At 35.0% G+C, this 16547-nt stretch overlaps 2 protein-coding genes across 2 annotated transcripts in view; both read right to left on the reverse strand.

The window, feature by feature from the left end:
• Positions 1-2743: 2743 nt before the first annotated feature.
• On the reverse strand, positions 2744-13216 carry LOC140039797 (uncharacterized). The gene is made up of 10 exons (XM_072085396.1): positions 12977-13216; positions 12350-12520; positions 11776-12007; positions 11092-11235; positions 10797-10868; positions 10427-10544; positions 9451-9584; positions 8626-8843; positions 6773-6955; positions 2744-3064 (listed from the first exon to the last, which is right to left on the reverse strand). Exons 1-10 carry the CDS (start codon positions 13148-13150, stop codon positions 2858-2860), a joined length of 1653 nt encoding a protein of 550 aa, XP_071941497.1. The 5' UTR covers positions 13151-13216; the 3' UTR covers positions 2744-2857.
• A 359-nt stretch (positions 13217-13575) lies between these two features.
• The window catches only part of LOC140040782 (uncharacterized), a 28093-nt gene continuing 25121 nt past the window's right edge, over positions 13576-16547 (reverse strand). The window contains exon 21 of the mRNA XM_072086954.1: positions 13576-16434. Within this exon, the coding sequence (XP_071943055.1) occupies positions 16296-16434 (139 nt within the window). The 3' untranslated portion in view covers positions 13576-16295. The remainder of the gene's footprint in view (positions 16435-16547) is intronic.

Consider the following 16547-nt stretch of genomic DNA (forward strand, 5'->3'; position numbering starts at 1 on the left):
TCGACAAAATCCTTTACTAGCTAGTTTTTCGACATATTGTAACTCGTTTCAAGATAATGACACAATATGCAAATATTATCGTATAGTAATTTAATTCATATTTTTACTTTAATTGAATAATATTGTCTGCGCAATATGGCTATTTTTAAGGAAAAAAACAATTCCTGTACTATCATAGTATTTATTTAATTGGTCAATTTTCTACCTTTTAATTTTTGACATACGTGTTATTATTGTGTCATAATGGACATGCGCATAATCGAATAATATGCTACCTAAATATTTCGATCCTTTTATTTTTTTTGACAAAAATGGTTACTATATTATAATATAATGTGACATGCGCATGTTACTTCAATATGACCATTTTTTTTTAAAGAAATTCCCTGTATTAGACGTATAGTATATTATACAAATCGAATACTAATGTGGTCTGCGCATGTTACCTCAACATGGCCATATCAAAATACTATAAAAGTACAGGGACATTTTTTAAAAATTGCCAAATTTCGACCAATTGCTTACTATATCATAATTGACTTGCGCAAATCATATATGTGTTCTGCGCATGTTACGTCAACATACTTTAAGAAGTCTGTGTTTTGGCCAGAAAAATCCCTGTATGTCTATTAATAGTACAGGGAAATTTTCGAAGAAATTTGCTAAATGTTGAACGTTTTGCTTTTTGGCATAACGGGCTTCTATTATAATAATTGACATGCGCAGAGCGTCTCATAGTCTCATAGGAGAAACAATGATGCGCCCCGCTTTAAATAAACGCCCCGGAGCCTTAATTTATTTCCTCAAATAAACTCCCCGCCACATGCATATATTAATTTTCTATTTTTAGTATTGACATGAGCTACAATTTACCAAGCAATTTTATACAGTTTTTACTGTATTTTATCACTTCTCGATATTAATATTTTTTTATATTAATGTTTTTACTTAATGGATTATTATTATCATAATTGACATGCGCAGATTAATGTGTTCCGCGCATATTACCTAAACATATTTTTAAAAGTCTATATTTCAATATAATCAAAGATTTTTTAAAAATGGCAAAATGTTTGTAGGTCTAGGTAACTGCTTACTATAGCATAATAATTACATTTTTACATCAATATGGCAATTTTTTTAGATAATAAAATCCACCTGTTGTACAAGGATTTTTCTAAAAATATGGCAGCTATAAAATAAAACATAATTAAAGACACTGACAACTTGTTTATTACAAAGTGAGACACGTTTGATGTTAAGTGCGACATAAAACGTACGATACTTTTGATGCTAAGTGCGACATACAATGTGCGCGACACGTTTGATGCTAAGTGCGACATACAACAACGTACGACACTTTTGATGCTAAGTGCGACATACAAAGTGCGACACTTTTGATGCTAAGTGCGACATACAAAGTGCGCGACACGTTTGATGTTAAGTGCGACATACAAAGTGCGACACTTTTTATGCTAAGTGCGACATACAATGTGCGCGACACGTTTGATGCTAAGTGCGACATACAAAGTGCGCGACACGTTTGATGCTAAGTGCGACATACAAAGTGCGACACTTTTGATGCTAAGTGCGACATACAATGTGCGCGACACGTTTGATGCTAAAGCGTGGTTCCCACTAGCGACGCAACGCAAGGACGTAACGCAACAAAAGTGAATTGACCAATCACAAGCGATGGCTTATTCGCTTGTGATTGCTAACTGTCTATAACTTCGCTTGTCCTTGGTTAAAACAATTGCGTTGCGTTTACGTCCTTGCGTTACGTTCTAGTGGGAACCAAGCTTTAGTGCGACATACAAAGTGCGACACTTTTGATGCTAAGTGCGACATACAAAGTGCAACACTTTTGATGCGAAGTGCGACATACAACGTGCGATACTTTTGATGGTGAGTGTGACAGGTATTATTAAGTGCGGCGAGTTTGTGAGATGGTCAATGTTTGAAAAATCAACAAAAATATACATTTTAAATTTATGCAAAAATATTGTATTGTATTATGTATTATATTACTTCGCCTCTTTGAATAGAACGGTTAATCTTTCAACACATGACAATATTATACCAATGGATGAAAATATTACACTCATTATTCGTTATTAAAATAGTAAGTGGTCTATTTAGGATTTGTTGTATGTGATGGTGTACAATCCGTTATGACGTATGCATAAACTTTTTTTTCCTAAACTTTATATGAAATACCAGTCACGAGGTACTAAATTGTGAGACTATGATCTTTGTAATGAATGCAAAGGCTTGTTAGCACTGCCTAATTCCCGCCATTTAAATACTTATTATAATGTATAGTTATACAATAATATTGAATTGACTTGTAACCATAACAAACATTAATTGCAGAAATAGCCATGGACAATCCATGGCGACGAGTTATCATTTTAATTGAGTTACAATTACAGAATTGGCGCAGAGAAAAATATAACAATAAGATTTATTATTACCAATTTATTTTATTGTTACTGAAGTGTTGTCATCCATTTAAATACGTTTGAATTTCGATTAAAAAATTAATTGTGTGGTTAAAGTACTCGTTATTTAAAGTAATTCGGGTAAAGATAATAATATGAAGTGAGGAAAGTAGCAATAACAGAAATTGTAGAAAGGGTTTTAGTTGTTTGGCGAAATAGGATTAAAACTGTATAAAAATAATAGCATTTTATTATTATAATTTCTTTTTAAATAACATTCTTAACAACCAATTTAGTTGATATCATGTTTATTCATTTGAATAATATAAATTCTTAATTTATATGCCCATCATAATTTATTAATTTACATAATAATATTTTCATAATCTATATTGTCATAATACAAGTATTAATTAATGCATTTTATATGGAATCTCTTTTGGTTGACAACTGTATCCGTAGCGGACAGCGGATGAATATGCACAGAAAACTTTCTGGAAACGGGTCTGAAGAAGTTTTGAATTGATGTGATTTGGCTTTAATTTACGCCAATATTTAATGGTTTCCTGCGCTTTCGCGTCACTCATTTCTTTATTAAAAGCCTTCGTAGCATGCTGGATCTGAAAATAAATGAAAATAAACAATAATAGGTTACAAATTCAGTCGAGTCAAATGGCCGAGCTGTTAAAGACAGGGAGCCGCAAACCATAGTTACAATGGTCTAAAACTGCAATAAAACAATAAGAAGCAGAAAAGCATGAGATAATACATTCATTGGGGTCCTGAAATTAAACAGTAATAACAATTGTAATAAAAATGTAGAATTCAATTGAAATAAACCCATAGTTAGTAAACCTTCCCGTGGGTCGATGAATGCTGTTTTACCAATTTAAAAAATATGCTGACAAAACTGTTATTTTAAAACCACTTGGAAGTTTATTCCATTCCTTTATGTATGTATAGTAAAATGTGACTTCAATAATATTTGTTGTTTTTGGTTGGATGAAGTTGACACATTACTTAAAAAAAGTTAAGATTTGAGTACGGTGTAGCCAGTTAAGTACAATCTTATGGCATAAGTTATTCGAAAATGTCACGAGTCATAATTATACCATGGAGGGATAAAACTCCTTCCCCTGTATTCTCAAATAGAGTTAATAATATTAGGCCTACCACTCGTAACTTTTTGATAATTATAACATTCGTTGCCATAGTCATTTAAATAATTTTAATTTACCCAAAACGTGGTCAATAACGATATTTGTTGGCCTTATGGCAAAGTTAGGGATTATAAAAAGGAATGAGTTATTACAGAATAGTCTTCTTGGATAAGGACTTAAAACTGGAAGTCTAGTTTACACATTAAAGAACCCAGTACATCTTTCGGAAGAGTAGGACTCTAGGAGGTTCCCCCGGTGTATTGGTCCTTTCAGCCACTGACAGACGAACGGACGCCGTTTGGTGGCAGACCCTTAGAGAGTAGAAAGTTGTGGTATGCGCAATTCAGCCGAGTAGACTGAACGTCGCAGGTTATACCCCCATTACATAGCCAGTGGTACAAATCTCCATCAGATTACAATTGCACTCGTATACGGGAGCATTTCTAGTTTTTTTTTAATGTTCTGAAAAGATGATGATAAACACTGTATACTGCGGGTATGACAATGGAACCGTAATTACGTAGCCATAACATCGGCAGGGGTTCGAGGCTCACTCACTCCATGGTTCTGGTGGTAGAACGAGTCTTCTCGGATAAGGACTATAAACCGTAGGTCCAGTGTACACATCTAGCTCGTGTGCGCTTTAAAGAACCTAGTACATCTTTCGAGACGAGTAGGGGGTTACCCCGGTGTATTAGTACATCACAGCCACTGATCACCAACTGAGACCAGTCTTTGACTGAAGAGGTTACCCAGTATAAATATAAATTTCAATCAATCAATTAATTATCATGAAAATAATATTCGATTAGAAAAAAGTTAATTTGTTGTTTTATTACCGTAATCTAAAACAGTCGATTTCTATTTTTAGAGGTAAATCATCTTCTATATTAACTTTTAATTAACTATTGATATTGTCGACTGTAAATTTTATAATTATATTATTAATTAATCCATCTACAATATTTCTAACCCTAATTTGACACTCATTTGTATAATTATCAATATCCATAGAAACGAACTGCAAAGTTCGTGTTTATCACCGATTGTGTGGTTTACAGCTGTACGAGACATAATGAACATTGTTAGTAATGACATCGGTACGGGCCACTAGACGACGGCGTTACGAGACATCATGAGCATTGTTAATAATGACATCGGTACGGGCCACTAGACGACGGCGTTACGAGACATCATGAGCATTGTTAATAATGACATCGGTACGGGCCACTAGACGACGGCGTTACGAGACAGTATGAACATTGTTAATAATGAACATTGTTAATAATGACATCGGTACGGGCCACTAGACGACGGCGTTACGAGACAGTATGAACATTGTTAATAATGAACATTGTTAATAATGGCATCGGTACGGGCCACTAGACGACGGCGTTACGAGACAGTATGAACATTGTTAATAATGAACATTGTTAATAATGACATCGGTACGGGCCACTAGACGACGGCGTTACGAGACATCATGAGCATTGTTAATAATGAACATTGTTAATAATGACATCGACACGGGCCACCAGACGACGGCGTTACGAGACATCATGAGCATTGTTAATAATGAACATTGTTAATAATGGCATCGGTACGGGCCACTAGACGACGGCGTTACGAGACAGTATGAACATTGTTAATAATGAACATTGTTAATAATGACATCGGTACGGGCCACTAGACGACGGCGTTACGAGACATAATGAACATTGTTAATAATGACATCGGTACGGGCCACCAGACGACGGCGTTACGAGACATCATGAGCATTGTTAATAATGAACATTGTTAATAATGGCATCGGTACGGGCCACTAGACGACGGCGTTACGAGACATCATGAGCATTGTTAATAATGAACATTGTTAATAATGGCATCGGTACGGGCCACCAGACGACGGCGTTACGAGACATCATGAGCATTGTTAATAATGAACATTGTTAATAATGGCATCGGTACGGGCCACTAGACGACGGCGTTACGAGACATCATGAGCATTGTTAATAATGACATCGGTACGGGCCACTAGACGACGGCGTTACGAGACAGTATGAACATTGTTAATAATGAACATTGTTAATAATGACATCGGTACGGGCCACTAGACGACGGCGTTACGAGACAGTATGAACATTGTTAATAATGAACATTGTTAATAATGGCATCGGTACGGGCCACTAGACGACGGCGTTACGAGACAGTATGAACATTGTTAATAATGAACATTGTTAATAATGACATCGGTACGGGCCACTAGACGACGGCGTTACGAGACATCATGAGCATTGTTAATAATGAACATTGTTAATAATGACATCGGTACGGGCCACTAGACGACGGCGTTACGAGACATAATGAACATTGTTAATAATGACATCGGCACGGGCCACTAGACGACGGCGTTACGAGACATCATGAGCATTGTTAATAATGAACATTGTTAATAATGACATCGACACGGGCCACCAGACGACGGCGTTACGAGACATCATGAGCATTGTTAATAATGAACATTGTTAATAATGGCATCGGTACGGGCCACTAGACGACGGCGTTACGAGACAGTATGAACATTGTTAATAATGAACATTGTTAATAATGACATCGGTACGGGCCACTAGACGACGGCGTTACGAGACATAATGAACATTGTTAATAATGACATCGGTACGGGCCACCAGACGACGGCGTTACGAGACATCATGAGCATTGTTAATAATGAACATTGTTAATAATGGCATCGGTACGGGCCACTAGACGACGGCGTTACGAGACATCATGAGCATTGTTAATAATGAACATTGTTAATAATGGCATCGGTACGGGCCACTAGACGACGGCGTTACGAGACATAATGAACATTGTTAATAATGACATCGACACGGGCCACCAGACGACGGCGTTACGAGACATCATGAGCATTGTTAATAATGAACATTGTTAATAATGGCATCGGTACGGGCCACTAGACGACGGCGTTACGAGACAGTATGAACATTGTTAATAATGAACATTGTTAATAATGATATCGGTACGACGGTGTTACATTGCCACAACGCAACCACGTAATAGGGGTAACCGATCTTGTACTGTACTTGTAATTGCATTGTAATTTTATTAATAAATAAAGTAACTTTTATTACAATAAATCGTACTTACATTTTTACGGATTTTTGGCAGATCTTCCATTGTTAAGGCAGTATTTTTCTTTCCTAAGAATATAAGTCGTCCAGCAATACTTTTAGCCCTGTGGCTAACCCATCCTAAACGAGGTGTGTGAAGCTCGCCTCCTCCTGCTAAGGCGTTTGGATTGTTGATTACACTTGAATTTAATTTAGAATGCTATTAAAATAAAGACAATAAGTAAGATATTAATGTTATAAATTGTTAAAAACGTTACAACATACGCGAATAGTTTGAGGAAAATTCGTAAAGCTCTGTCTACACAATCAAACTTGATGTGACAAAAAAAGTGATGTGCCAATACATGGACACGATGATGTCATTACCATATTGGGCACATCAAACATTTTTATAGTTGCCACTGTCATACAAGAAATGGCCACCACTGCCTATACATGAAATGGCCACTACACTGTTCATAAATGGTGGCCGCCACTGTCTATAAGAAGAAAGTAACCATCCTTTATTTCTATTTCTTTATTATTAAGCTTTGTTAAATGAGGGTTACTTAAAAATCTGCAAAAGCTGACATGCATGACGTCCTAAAAATCATCACTGTCTATACAAAATATATGGCACTGCTTAAATACATGAGGTAGCCACCGCCCACTGTATAAATAAGTGGTTCCTACTGCCACTGCATGTGCAAGAAGTGAGTAGCACTATTGATCACTGCCAAAAGGTGAATTATTTATTTTTTAATTTTATTTTCAATCTTTCTACATAACAAAAAATATAAAGTATAACAGGGGAGTAGTGGAAAAGCAAAAGTAATAAAACTGTCATCTTGTGATGTGCTTGACCAGCCCCTGTCAACTAGGACGATACAATAAAACCGATCACTACTTATAAAAGAGATGGTGGTAATAAGTTGTAACTTTCTATATGAGGGGTTATAACAAGAAGAATACAATACATGATAGTGGTTTGCTGTAAATTACCGTATGGATGACGATCTAATAATAACACATTTCTAATAAGGTTAATTGAGAATATCGATATGTCTCGAGTGACATGTTTTGGTAAATCTGAGACTACCATTATTAATATTAGTATTAATCGAATGACGTCATACTTACACTTATCGTATTATACTACAAAAAATTGATTTATTGTAAAATGAACAACGTTGGGCTATTAAACGGGAACTATTTCATATAGTACAATTAGACTTGTATTATGATTGAGTATGCAATGAGTATAATCTTGGAAAGACGATAGTAGCGCTCTGATTCACCAACAAATAAACAGATCGATCAATGTTCAAGAGTCGGGGCTTAATTACTACTTGGCAAAATGCTTGCAAAAATAACTTCATAATGTTCAAGTTATCCTTCAAAATGGGATGTTTTTAGGCGCAGTCCTCCAGTCGGACTTGTTTCCAATTTAGAGATGGAATTGGGGAGGTGTGTTGGGGGGAGAGCGGGTTATGTATGAACCAATAGTGGATTTACTCGTCGAAGGTACGCTAATTCGTACCTTCGACGAGTACCTATAACGCTCATTTGTAGTAAAGTAAAATAAAGCAAAACTGTGGCCAAAGATAACAATAAGCCTAACCACCACAAAGAGAATTTAACATAGGGCCTACTTGATACAGTAGGGCCTAGGGGAAGAATCTAAGGTCAGGGAACTAGACTCAAAATTCCGGTTGTTTCGATGGTACGTGTGCCCCTAGATGGGCCCGGTGTATTATTAGTTTTCTTTCGTCTCAGAAATCGCGGGTCTGACCATCGGTAAGGTGTTTTAAGCGCTCATTGAATTGTATTCTACCATATCTGAAAGGTCAGGCCAGCCGCCATTATACGGAGATAAAATTCAATAGTTACCGTTGATTCAACAGCTTCCTTTTTATTCTCCTGTTCTTCCTCTTTCTGGAGCGATTCTCTGGATCGATGCATATTGATTATCAATCGAATCTTACCAGTTCGACCTTTAGGCAAATCCGTTGCGATTGGCTTTTCTTTCTTGGTGACCGCGCGTCGGGCCGCTTTCACTGAATGCAATAAGTAAAGCGGCTCGGCATAGGGACTATGGTAGTTGTTATCTGTGTAAAAAAAGGTGTTTTTTTAAATTTCAATTACTGCATAATACATGAATTATATAGTAAAGATTAATATGCCTATTAATGAATCACGTATTAGACAAAATACATCGACCAAAAATTGTAATTTCTCCGGCACAATAATGACAACCGGGATTCATTAACATTTACGTTATTTTTTTTCTTTTCTACGTTCATATCGAGCTGAGCAGCAATTTGTTTAAAAGCCTGCTACATATCATAAAAGTAGTTTTATCATTATATATTATTCTTTTGTACTTTAATTCGTGGTTTAACATTTAAAAGTGAAATTGCAATACTCGAGTGATGACATTAATTTAAATAAAGGAAGAATCAATAACAATGCTTTGTGTAGACGTCGACCAATGAACAGCCTGAGAACTGGAAGGGTTTCAGTATTTGAATTGAAGGCACTATACACCATACAAAGGCACTCGTTAAAATTCAATTTATTGACGGTAATGACGTAATTTTAATCGATTACATTAGTGTCGGAAATTCAATATATTCTTTCTACTACCGTATATGACGTAAATTCTAATAAGTCAAATTATAAGGCGGGCACATTTTATTACTATCAATAATTTACCTCGATTGCTTTGTCGGATTCTGTCTAAATGCTCCTGCAACTGTTTCTCTGTCAGGCCTATTAATCGTGCACCGGCCGCGTAGTGACTCACAACGTGTGGCGCATTCATTCTTTTGTATTTCTTATGGAAATAACTAAATAAAGAAAACGTTTAAGAAATGCAATTATCAATATGATCATTTCAATAACACCAACAACGTCATCTAGTATGTTTGTTTTTAATACTAAATTTATGAAAGGGAAATCTATACCCATTATTAGTGCTGTATCCACATACCATCTCCATGACATGGTGCCTGTACCATGTGTATGGTAGGTTATGGGTTGATAAAACCCGATACTGTGAAAATATAGGAATCTAACCGGCCATAATCACCAATTTCCCCCGTTTTACCATTCACTTTAATTTCTTTGACGGTCATCAGCGATTACTTTAAATCAATGATCATGTTTAAGAATGTGAAAGCCCAAACGAATGAGATGAAGAATGAATGAATGGATAGTATTAAGAATGGATAAGTATGCGTTATGAGTTGATGTGTATATAATGATTTAGAAGGAAAGATGATTAATTTAAAAAAAAACGATATTGCTTTTATACTAGGTTGACTTGTCAATGTTATGCATGTGAAACTTGTACACTGACTAACTCAAGCTGCAAAAATATCAATGCATTTAGGAATGTTGTCGGCGAAGAATGATGACACCACTTGGAGTAGTTTGGACGAGTGTATCTAACTAGGATGAAGCATTACGCAGGAGAGTCCTAATAATGTGTGCCTCTCACACACGAGTGTACGATATCCTTACCATTACAGTATAGTATGCCATACTAGACAGACAGTATGGATGACATGATGAGAGAATATATGGAGGTATGTTAAAGGTGAAGATGAATGAATTGTTACAAATAGATGTGGTCATGTGAGGTTACAAAAAAAAAACAATCGCAGAAAAAAATTATTATTTTTTTTACCCGACAAGCTCATCCATCTGTTTAAGAGCAGACTTCTTCATAAATTGTGTCAGTGCATCAAAGAGAAGATGCTCTCGACCAGAGTCTTGCTTCGGCAGTTCCTCGTCATTCTGAGCGGCTTTTAAAGATAAAAGATGGCTTACATCTCAGTCAAAAATTAACATATCTATTTTTCAATATATAAGTTTACGTAATATGTGTCTATTACAGTAAAAACAGAAAGAGGATGGTGTCAGTGAATATGTAACCAGGATTGAGGTAGGGAGAGTGTCTGTAAAAGGCTTGTAGAACCTTGCTAGCAATTCAATGTTGGTAAGGCTTTGATTAATTAGTTAATCAATAAAACATACTTTTATTGTATAAACCTTACCAAACATTTCCAGAAATTTTTCTGTATTGGTCATCAAAGTAAGAAACTCCTGAAAGTCAATTTCTCCGTTACCTAAAAAAAAAAAAAAAAAAATCATTAATAAATACAACAGCGTTTATTTTTCTGATTTTAAGTTATCAATTAATTCAATAAACAATTGAATTTTCATCGAATTTGTATTATATACTATGATATAGAATCATAATCTCTACGGTTTAATTATTCCGATCCGCTATTTATCGATATTCTCAATACAAAATGTTTATTTTTATACGACAATGTTTCATTATCTTACCGTCGACATCAATTTGGGAAAGGACATCTTCGATTTCCTTATGTGAGATGTAGATATCTACCGATTCTAGTGCAGAATGCAGCTCGTCTGCGTTGATAGACCCCCCGCCATTAGTATCGAACAGATCGAATACTTCCTGGAAAGCTGTATGATAAGAAGAGAGGAATTTGGAAAACAGAAATATATTGAAATAGTTCATGTCTTTTCTTTAGTCATCCAAACTGCAGTAAAGCAAAGTTAATTTTACCAACAGAGATCGTTTTTTTTTTAAATTTAGGCAATGCTTCTCATGTTAAGATAGGAGTAGGGGTTACGCCGGTGGATTGGTTTATTGTATGTGCATAGACGAATAACGCTCTTTGATTCAGATATTTACGACACGAAGAAACCTTTAGGAAGAAGAAATAGTGTTATCCACGCCTGTGTGCAATTCAGTTATTCCCACACATTTACATTATTAAGTAGATATGATATAAAGCTTGGTGGTAGTAAAGGCCAACTCAGACAGCATCGTACGATGAGGCCCGTCTTGAATCGTCGATGCTGATTCCCGAGGAGACGATTCATTTTGAGATAGTGTAGCGTCGGGTGTTGTTTTTAGGTCGTCAGGAGAACTTTCTCCGACGAGACGTCGCACGACGCTGTCTAAGTTGGCCTTAAGTCTATCGACTTCCAATATCTAACCTTCAATTTGCTTGCTGGTGAGGGAAGGCTCTTCTAATTTTTTCTTGTTTGGTGCCTGTACACTTCCTCGACGTCGATGTCCTGAGGCAGCAGTTGGCGTTCCAAACGGAGAAACACTTTTTCGTCGACCACCACCACCACTGGGGCTCATGCGACGTCCTCGGTTGAGTTCTTGAGCACCGGCGACGTTACTACCTCGACGAATACTGATACTGGTGCGGCGGCGGTTGGCCTATTAGAATCAATTGTTATCAAAGAAGTAAACTGCGTAATCTCCACGTTAAAGATGAAGACAAACCATGAATGGTAATCAGAATTATGATTTGAAAGATAAGATTACAAAAGAACAATATGCACAAATGAAATATCAGCCATTCCAAGAAGCAATGCAAGAACAAAAATTATCGCATACTCTAGAAAATATGGTATCAGAATTCTAAAAAAAACATTTCTTGCACCAGGCTATCAAACATAGATAGCCTTGCTTGCACATTTATCGTGGAATTTGTATATGGTACCCTACACAGTGGCGTATCAATAGTAAAGTATTGGTACAGTAGTCACTATAACTTACCATAGTAACCGAAAGATGAGATGGTAATGTGGACAGAGTATCTTCACCTTCTATATCATCGTCAGGAACGGTGGTCTTGGCTCGCCTCTCAGCGACAGATACTTTCCCTGAGGGGCCAGCATTTTCAACACTATATCGCTTGTTGATCTTTGAGACAGATGAATTTTTTGTCTGTTCCGCGGAAATAAAAATATAAAATCAAGATTAATCAATGTTTTAATATTAAAAATGCATGCATATGGTATAAATCTTCAGGACACAAGAAAGTGTCCTATTGATATGGGTGTCCATTGAATAGGGATTAAAACATATTTCCCCTCGTTCATTTTGTATGGGTGCCCCAAAGAAGGAGGGGTTCTAGACTGTTGCTATTTTATAACTCAATAACAATAAAAAAGTGTTTAAAAAACAGGGAAGACAGAAACAAAATGTGCGTAATTGTGTTACAACACAATACAAGAAGTGATAACATTACAAATTTAGCGTTTGATCCCATATTGTCGGCATATTAAATTAATAGGCGTCTCCCCCGGGCCCTGTTTTATGTGATTATCCCCCGCATAAAATAAAGCTCTGTGATTTTTAATCTTCAAATACACCATTGAAACATTTTATGCACAAACAAACCTTTGCGTTCTTTAAGGAAATTTTTCGTTTGACGTTGGATTTGCCAAAAAAATTTTGTCGATAAGGTGTATCGACATTTACTGATCCTTTCGGAGAATCACTCATTCTTGTCTGCTCAACCTGATTAGCATGCAGAAACACTGCTCCTCTTCGTTGGGTGCCTTCTGAAGACATCAATAGATATTCTAAGACACTCAATGATTTAATAGGTATAATCTTTAGACATCCTTCTAACGAGGGCCCATTGCTAGATGTTATCGCATGCAGGTGTTTGAGGAATTTATTGTATGTATAGAGCGCGTAACGATAACAACCGTCTTCGTAACCATGCGCACGCGTGTTTTTTAATAAAAATTAGCCTCTAATGTACGCGCGCACACAACAAGCCGTACTAAGAAAATGCATACACAGTATGCTTACTTCCAATAAAGTATCGATATCTTAGGCCTATTGTTTTAATTGTCTTTTTTTACATTGTTTGACCGGCCGAGAGTGAGGAAGAAGGGAACATGAAAAAGGGAATACACTGTCGACTGCTTTGAAGACCGCGATGTATTTTACATATACCGTAATTGAAAAAAGTAATTCAATACAAAATAGAAAATAGATGTGTTGAAATTATGCATGCACAACCATGCACACTCAATAAAAATCAATAACTATATATATATTTCAAAATTTAACTATTGATTGAAACGCCAGGTAGCATACCAACGAATTGCTGCAATATATTCAACGAATAGAAGAGCGACCATTAAATTATGTATTCAGACTTTGAAAAATAAAGTCAATAAAAAATGATCGATTCTGGTTGTGGTATTGTTTGAAACCAGAGACCGCCTGATACGAGTTCACTCCCTTCCTTTCCATCAAAATAATTTAACGAAAATACACATATTTTAAACAAATTATGAATACATCAGGAATTATCAGCTTTTACAGTACACACATTGAGAACACACTATGTAGTAATACATTATAAGCAAAGGGAATTTAACTTCCATGACGGTTTATTATAATTTAATACTCAATTCACTCGATTGTAGACGTCTGTTCGCCATTTCCCTTATTAGGACGTTATCTATGTTATCTATAATACATTTAAAACCTTCCTTTATTTATATTATGTACATTAGTATAAATAAACCGCTGTCAAAATAATATAACATTGTGTATAATTCTAAACTTTTCAATATTGTATATACAAATATATATAATGAATGAATATACAACAAATATTATTTCGGACATTGTAAATTAAAATATGTTTACAGTCAAAAATACAGATAACAGTTATCGCACTTTGTAATAATAATTATCGCACTTTGTAATAACAATTGTCGCAATTTGTAATAACAGTTATTGCACTTTGTAATAACAACTATGCACTTTGTAATAACAGTTATCGCACTTTGAAATAATAATTATCGCACTTTGCAATAATAATTATCGCACTTTTTAATAACAGTTGTCGCACTTTGTAATAACAGTTATCGCACTTTGTAATAACAGTTATCGCACTTTGTAATAACAGTTATCGGACTTTGTAATAACAGTTATCGCACTTTGTAATAACAGTTATCGGACTTTGTAATAACAGTTATCGCACTTTGTAATAACAGTTGTCGCACTTTGTAATAACAGTTATCGCACTTTGTAATAACAGTTATTGCACTTCTCAAGGAAATATCCATTACATCCAATACATTACATACATTACATATCCAAGTGCAACAACAAACTGTCAACAATATTTTTCACACGTAGTGCGATTGTAATATTAAGTACAGACGTTTTCTAAATTCATGTTTATGTTCGTATTTGGCTCCTTATAAATTCTAGATCCGCTTCGACAATGAGTAATTTAACTCTATATTCCATTTGCACTATATTGTCTATAGTGTATTTCAGGGAATCTTTAGTAAATGTATTTATTAGATATATTGATTTCCAATAACACAACAATTCTAAATATAAACGTCCTTGTTATCTATATTCATAAAACTAAACAACACTCAAATTAAATTAAATTGATTAAGTGGCAAACTAGGGGACAGTAGTCAATTTTAATTAAGCATGAATAAAAAACATGGACAAATTGATAACGACAATTAATACATCACATAAAAATAGCAACCAACCTACTAAATTAAATTTTGTTTGCGACATAAGTACAGTAGATGTAGTATTATAAAAAAAAAAATGGATTTACTAAAGACATCACAAGACAAGACATCAATAATGACAACTAAAAGGTATAATTCAATGAATTATACAGCTATAACATGCGCAAACACCAGGTGTCTCCTCAGATCACCAACACCACCGCCACCTAAGTTAAGCAACGCTGGGCCCGGTATAGATCTGTGGGGATGATGGTAGGTCGATTGTCTTGGAATATCGGGTGCTTTAGTCTAAAGAACAGAGTGATCGGGCTAGCATGTGAGAGGTGGGTTGGCCGAGCCTGTTTGTATCATATTGATGTATCCTTAGGCAAGATGCTTTAGTTTCATTATTTGTTGTTGTAATAATAGCTATATAACCGACCTTGCTTATTGGTTTTTTTGAAAAATCGATATATTTGTGACGTCATAACGACACAATATAAATACCGTTATACACAATAGTTTAACCCTTAGTATGTGACACGCAATAATAATTAAATTATTTTTAACATATTGATGAATAATCTATGAGTATAATATACTAAACGTGTACTGAATAAATTAATTATATACAAATTATATTGAAGGTAGATATGTAAACAATTAACATGTATGAAAAAACTTTAAACATTTTAACCTACTAGAAAGTACTAACAGATAGACATACTGTACACAATTGATGTTATACAAAAATATAAAATTGAACAAAATAATAACTTTGTTTTTTTCAATGATTTCATGTACATGTAAGTACTTTATGTAAATAAGTGTGTAAGTAGGGGAGGGAGTGGATGGGAGAGTAAATAAGCAAGTAGAGTAAGTATAAAGTAAGTAAGTATAAAGTAAGTAAGTAGAGTAAGTATAAAGTAAGTAAGTAGAGTAAGTATAAAGTAAGTAAGTACATAAACAAAACACATTTTAAGTAAAAAAGTAATGTATTGCTGTGCCAAGTAATAGTGTCAATGTAATGAGATTTATGTAAATTTCTAACGTTTCTGTTTGGATATGTAGGGTCAGGTACAGCCAACTTCACTTTCTGAACGAAGGACTATTTATGTTAAGTGTGTGTCTTGAAAATTCACTTTTTATCTAATATTTCAAAAGGATGGGGAAAAAAACATAATTATGATTAACATACTGTATCAAATAACATCTCAATTAGGGTAAGTGAGTTCACTTTTATGTTTTTCATAGAGATCAAATAACTTATCAAAATCAATACTCGATGGTCCTATTGTGCTAGCTGCCTGTGATGGTGCCTTTATCCCTCCTGTCAAAGTTGATGTTGTGGACCTAGACAAATTGAAAATGAAGTAAATTCAAAAATGTTATATAAAAAATAAATTCTTGAGTTGAGTCGGTTATTGATTGTAAGAAAATATCAACGATACTCTATAGGCTGAAGA

This window comes from Antedon mediterranea, chromosome 2, assembly GCF_964355755.1.
Source record: "Antedon mediterranea chromosome 2, ecAntMedi1.1, whole genome shotgun sequence".
Lineage (NCBI taxonomy): Eukaryota > Metazoa > Echinodermata > Crinoidea > Comatulida > Antedonidae > Antedon > Antedon mediterranea.

Excerpts from the sequence above, each read along its gene's own strand:
- LOC140039797 (XM_072085396.1), bottom strand. The coding sequence starts at position 13,150 with ATGTCTTCAGAAGGCACCCAACGAAGAGGAGCAGTGTTTCTGCATGCT. Across the intron at positions 12,521-12,976 it reads TTTCCTTAAAGAACGCAAAG|ACAAAAAATTCATCTGTCTC; the intron begins GTTTGTTTGTGC and ends TCCGCGGAACAG. Across the intron at positions 12,008-12,349 it reads CTCATCTTTCGGTTACTATG|GCCAACCGCCGCCGCACCAG; the intron begins GTAAGTTATAGT and ends TGATTCTAATAG.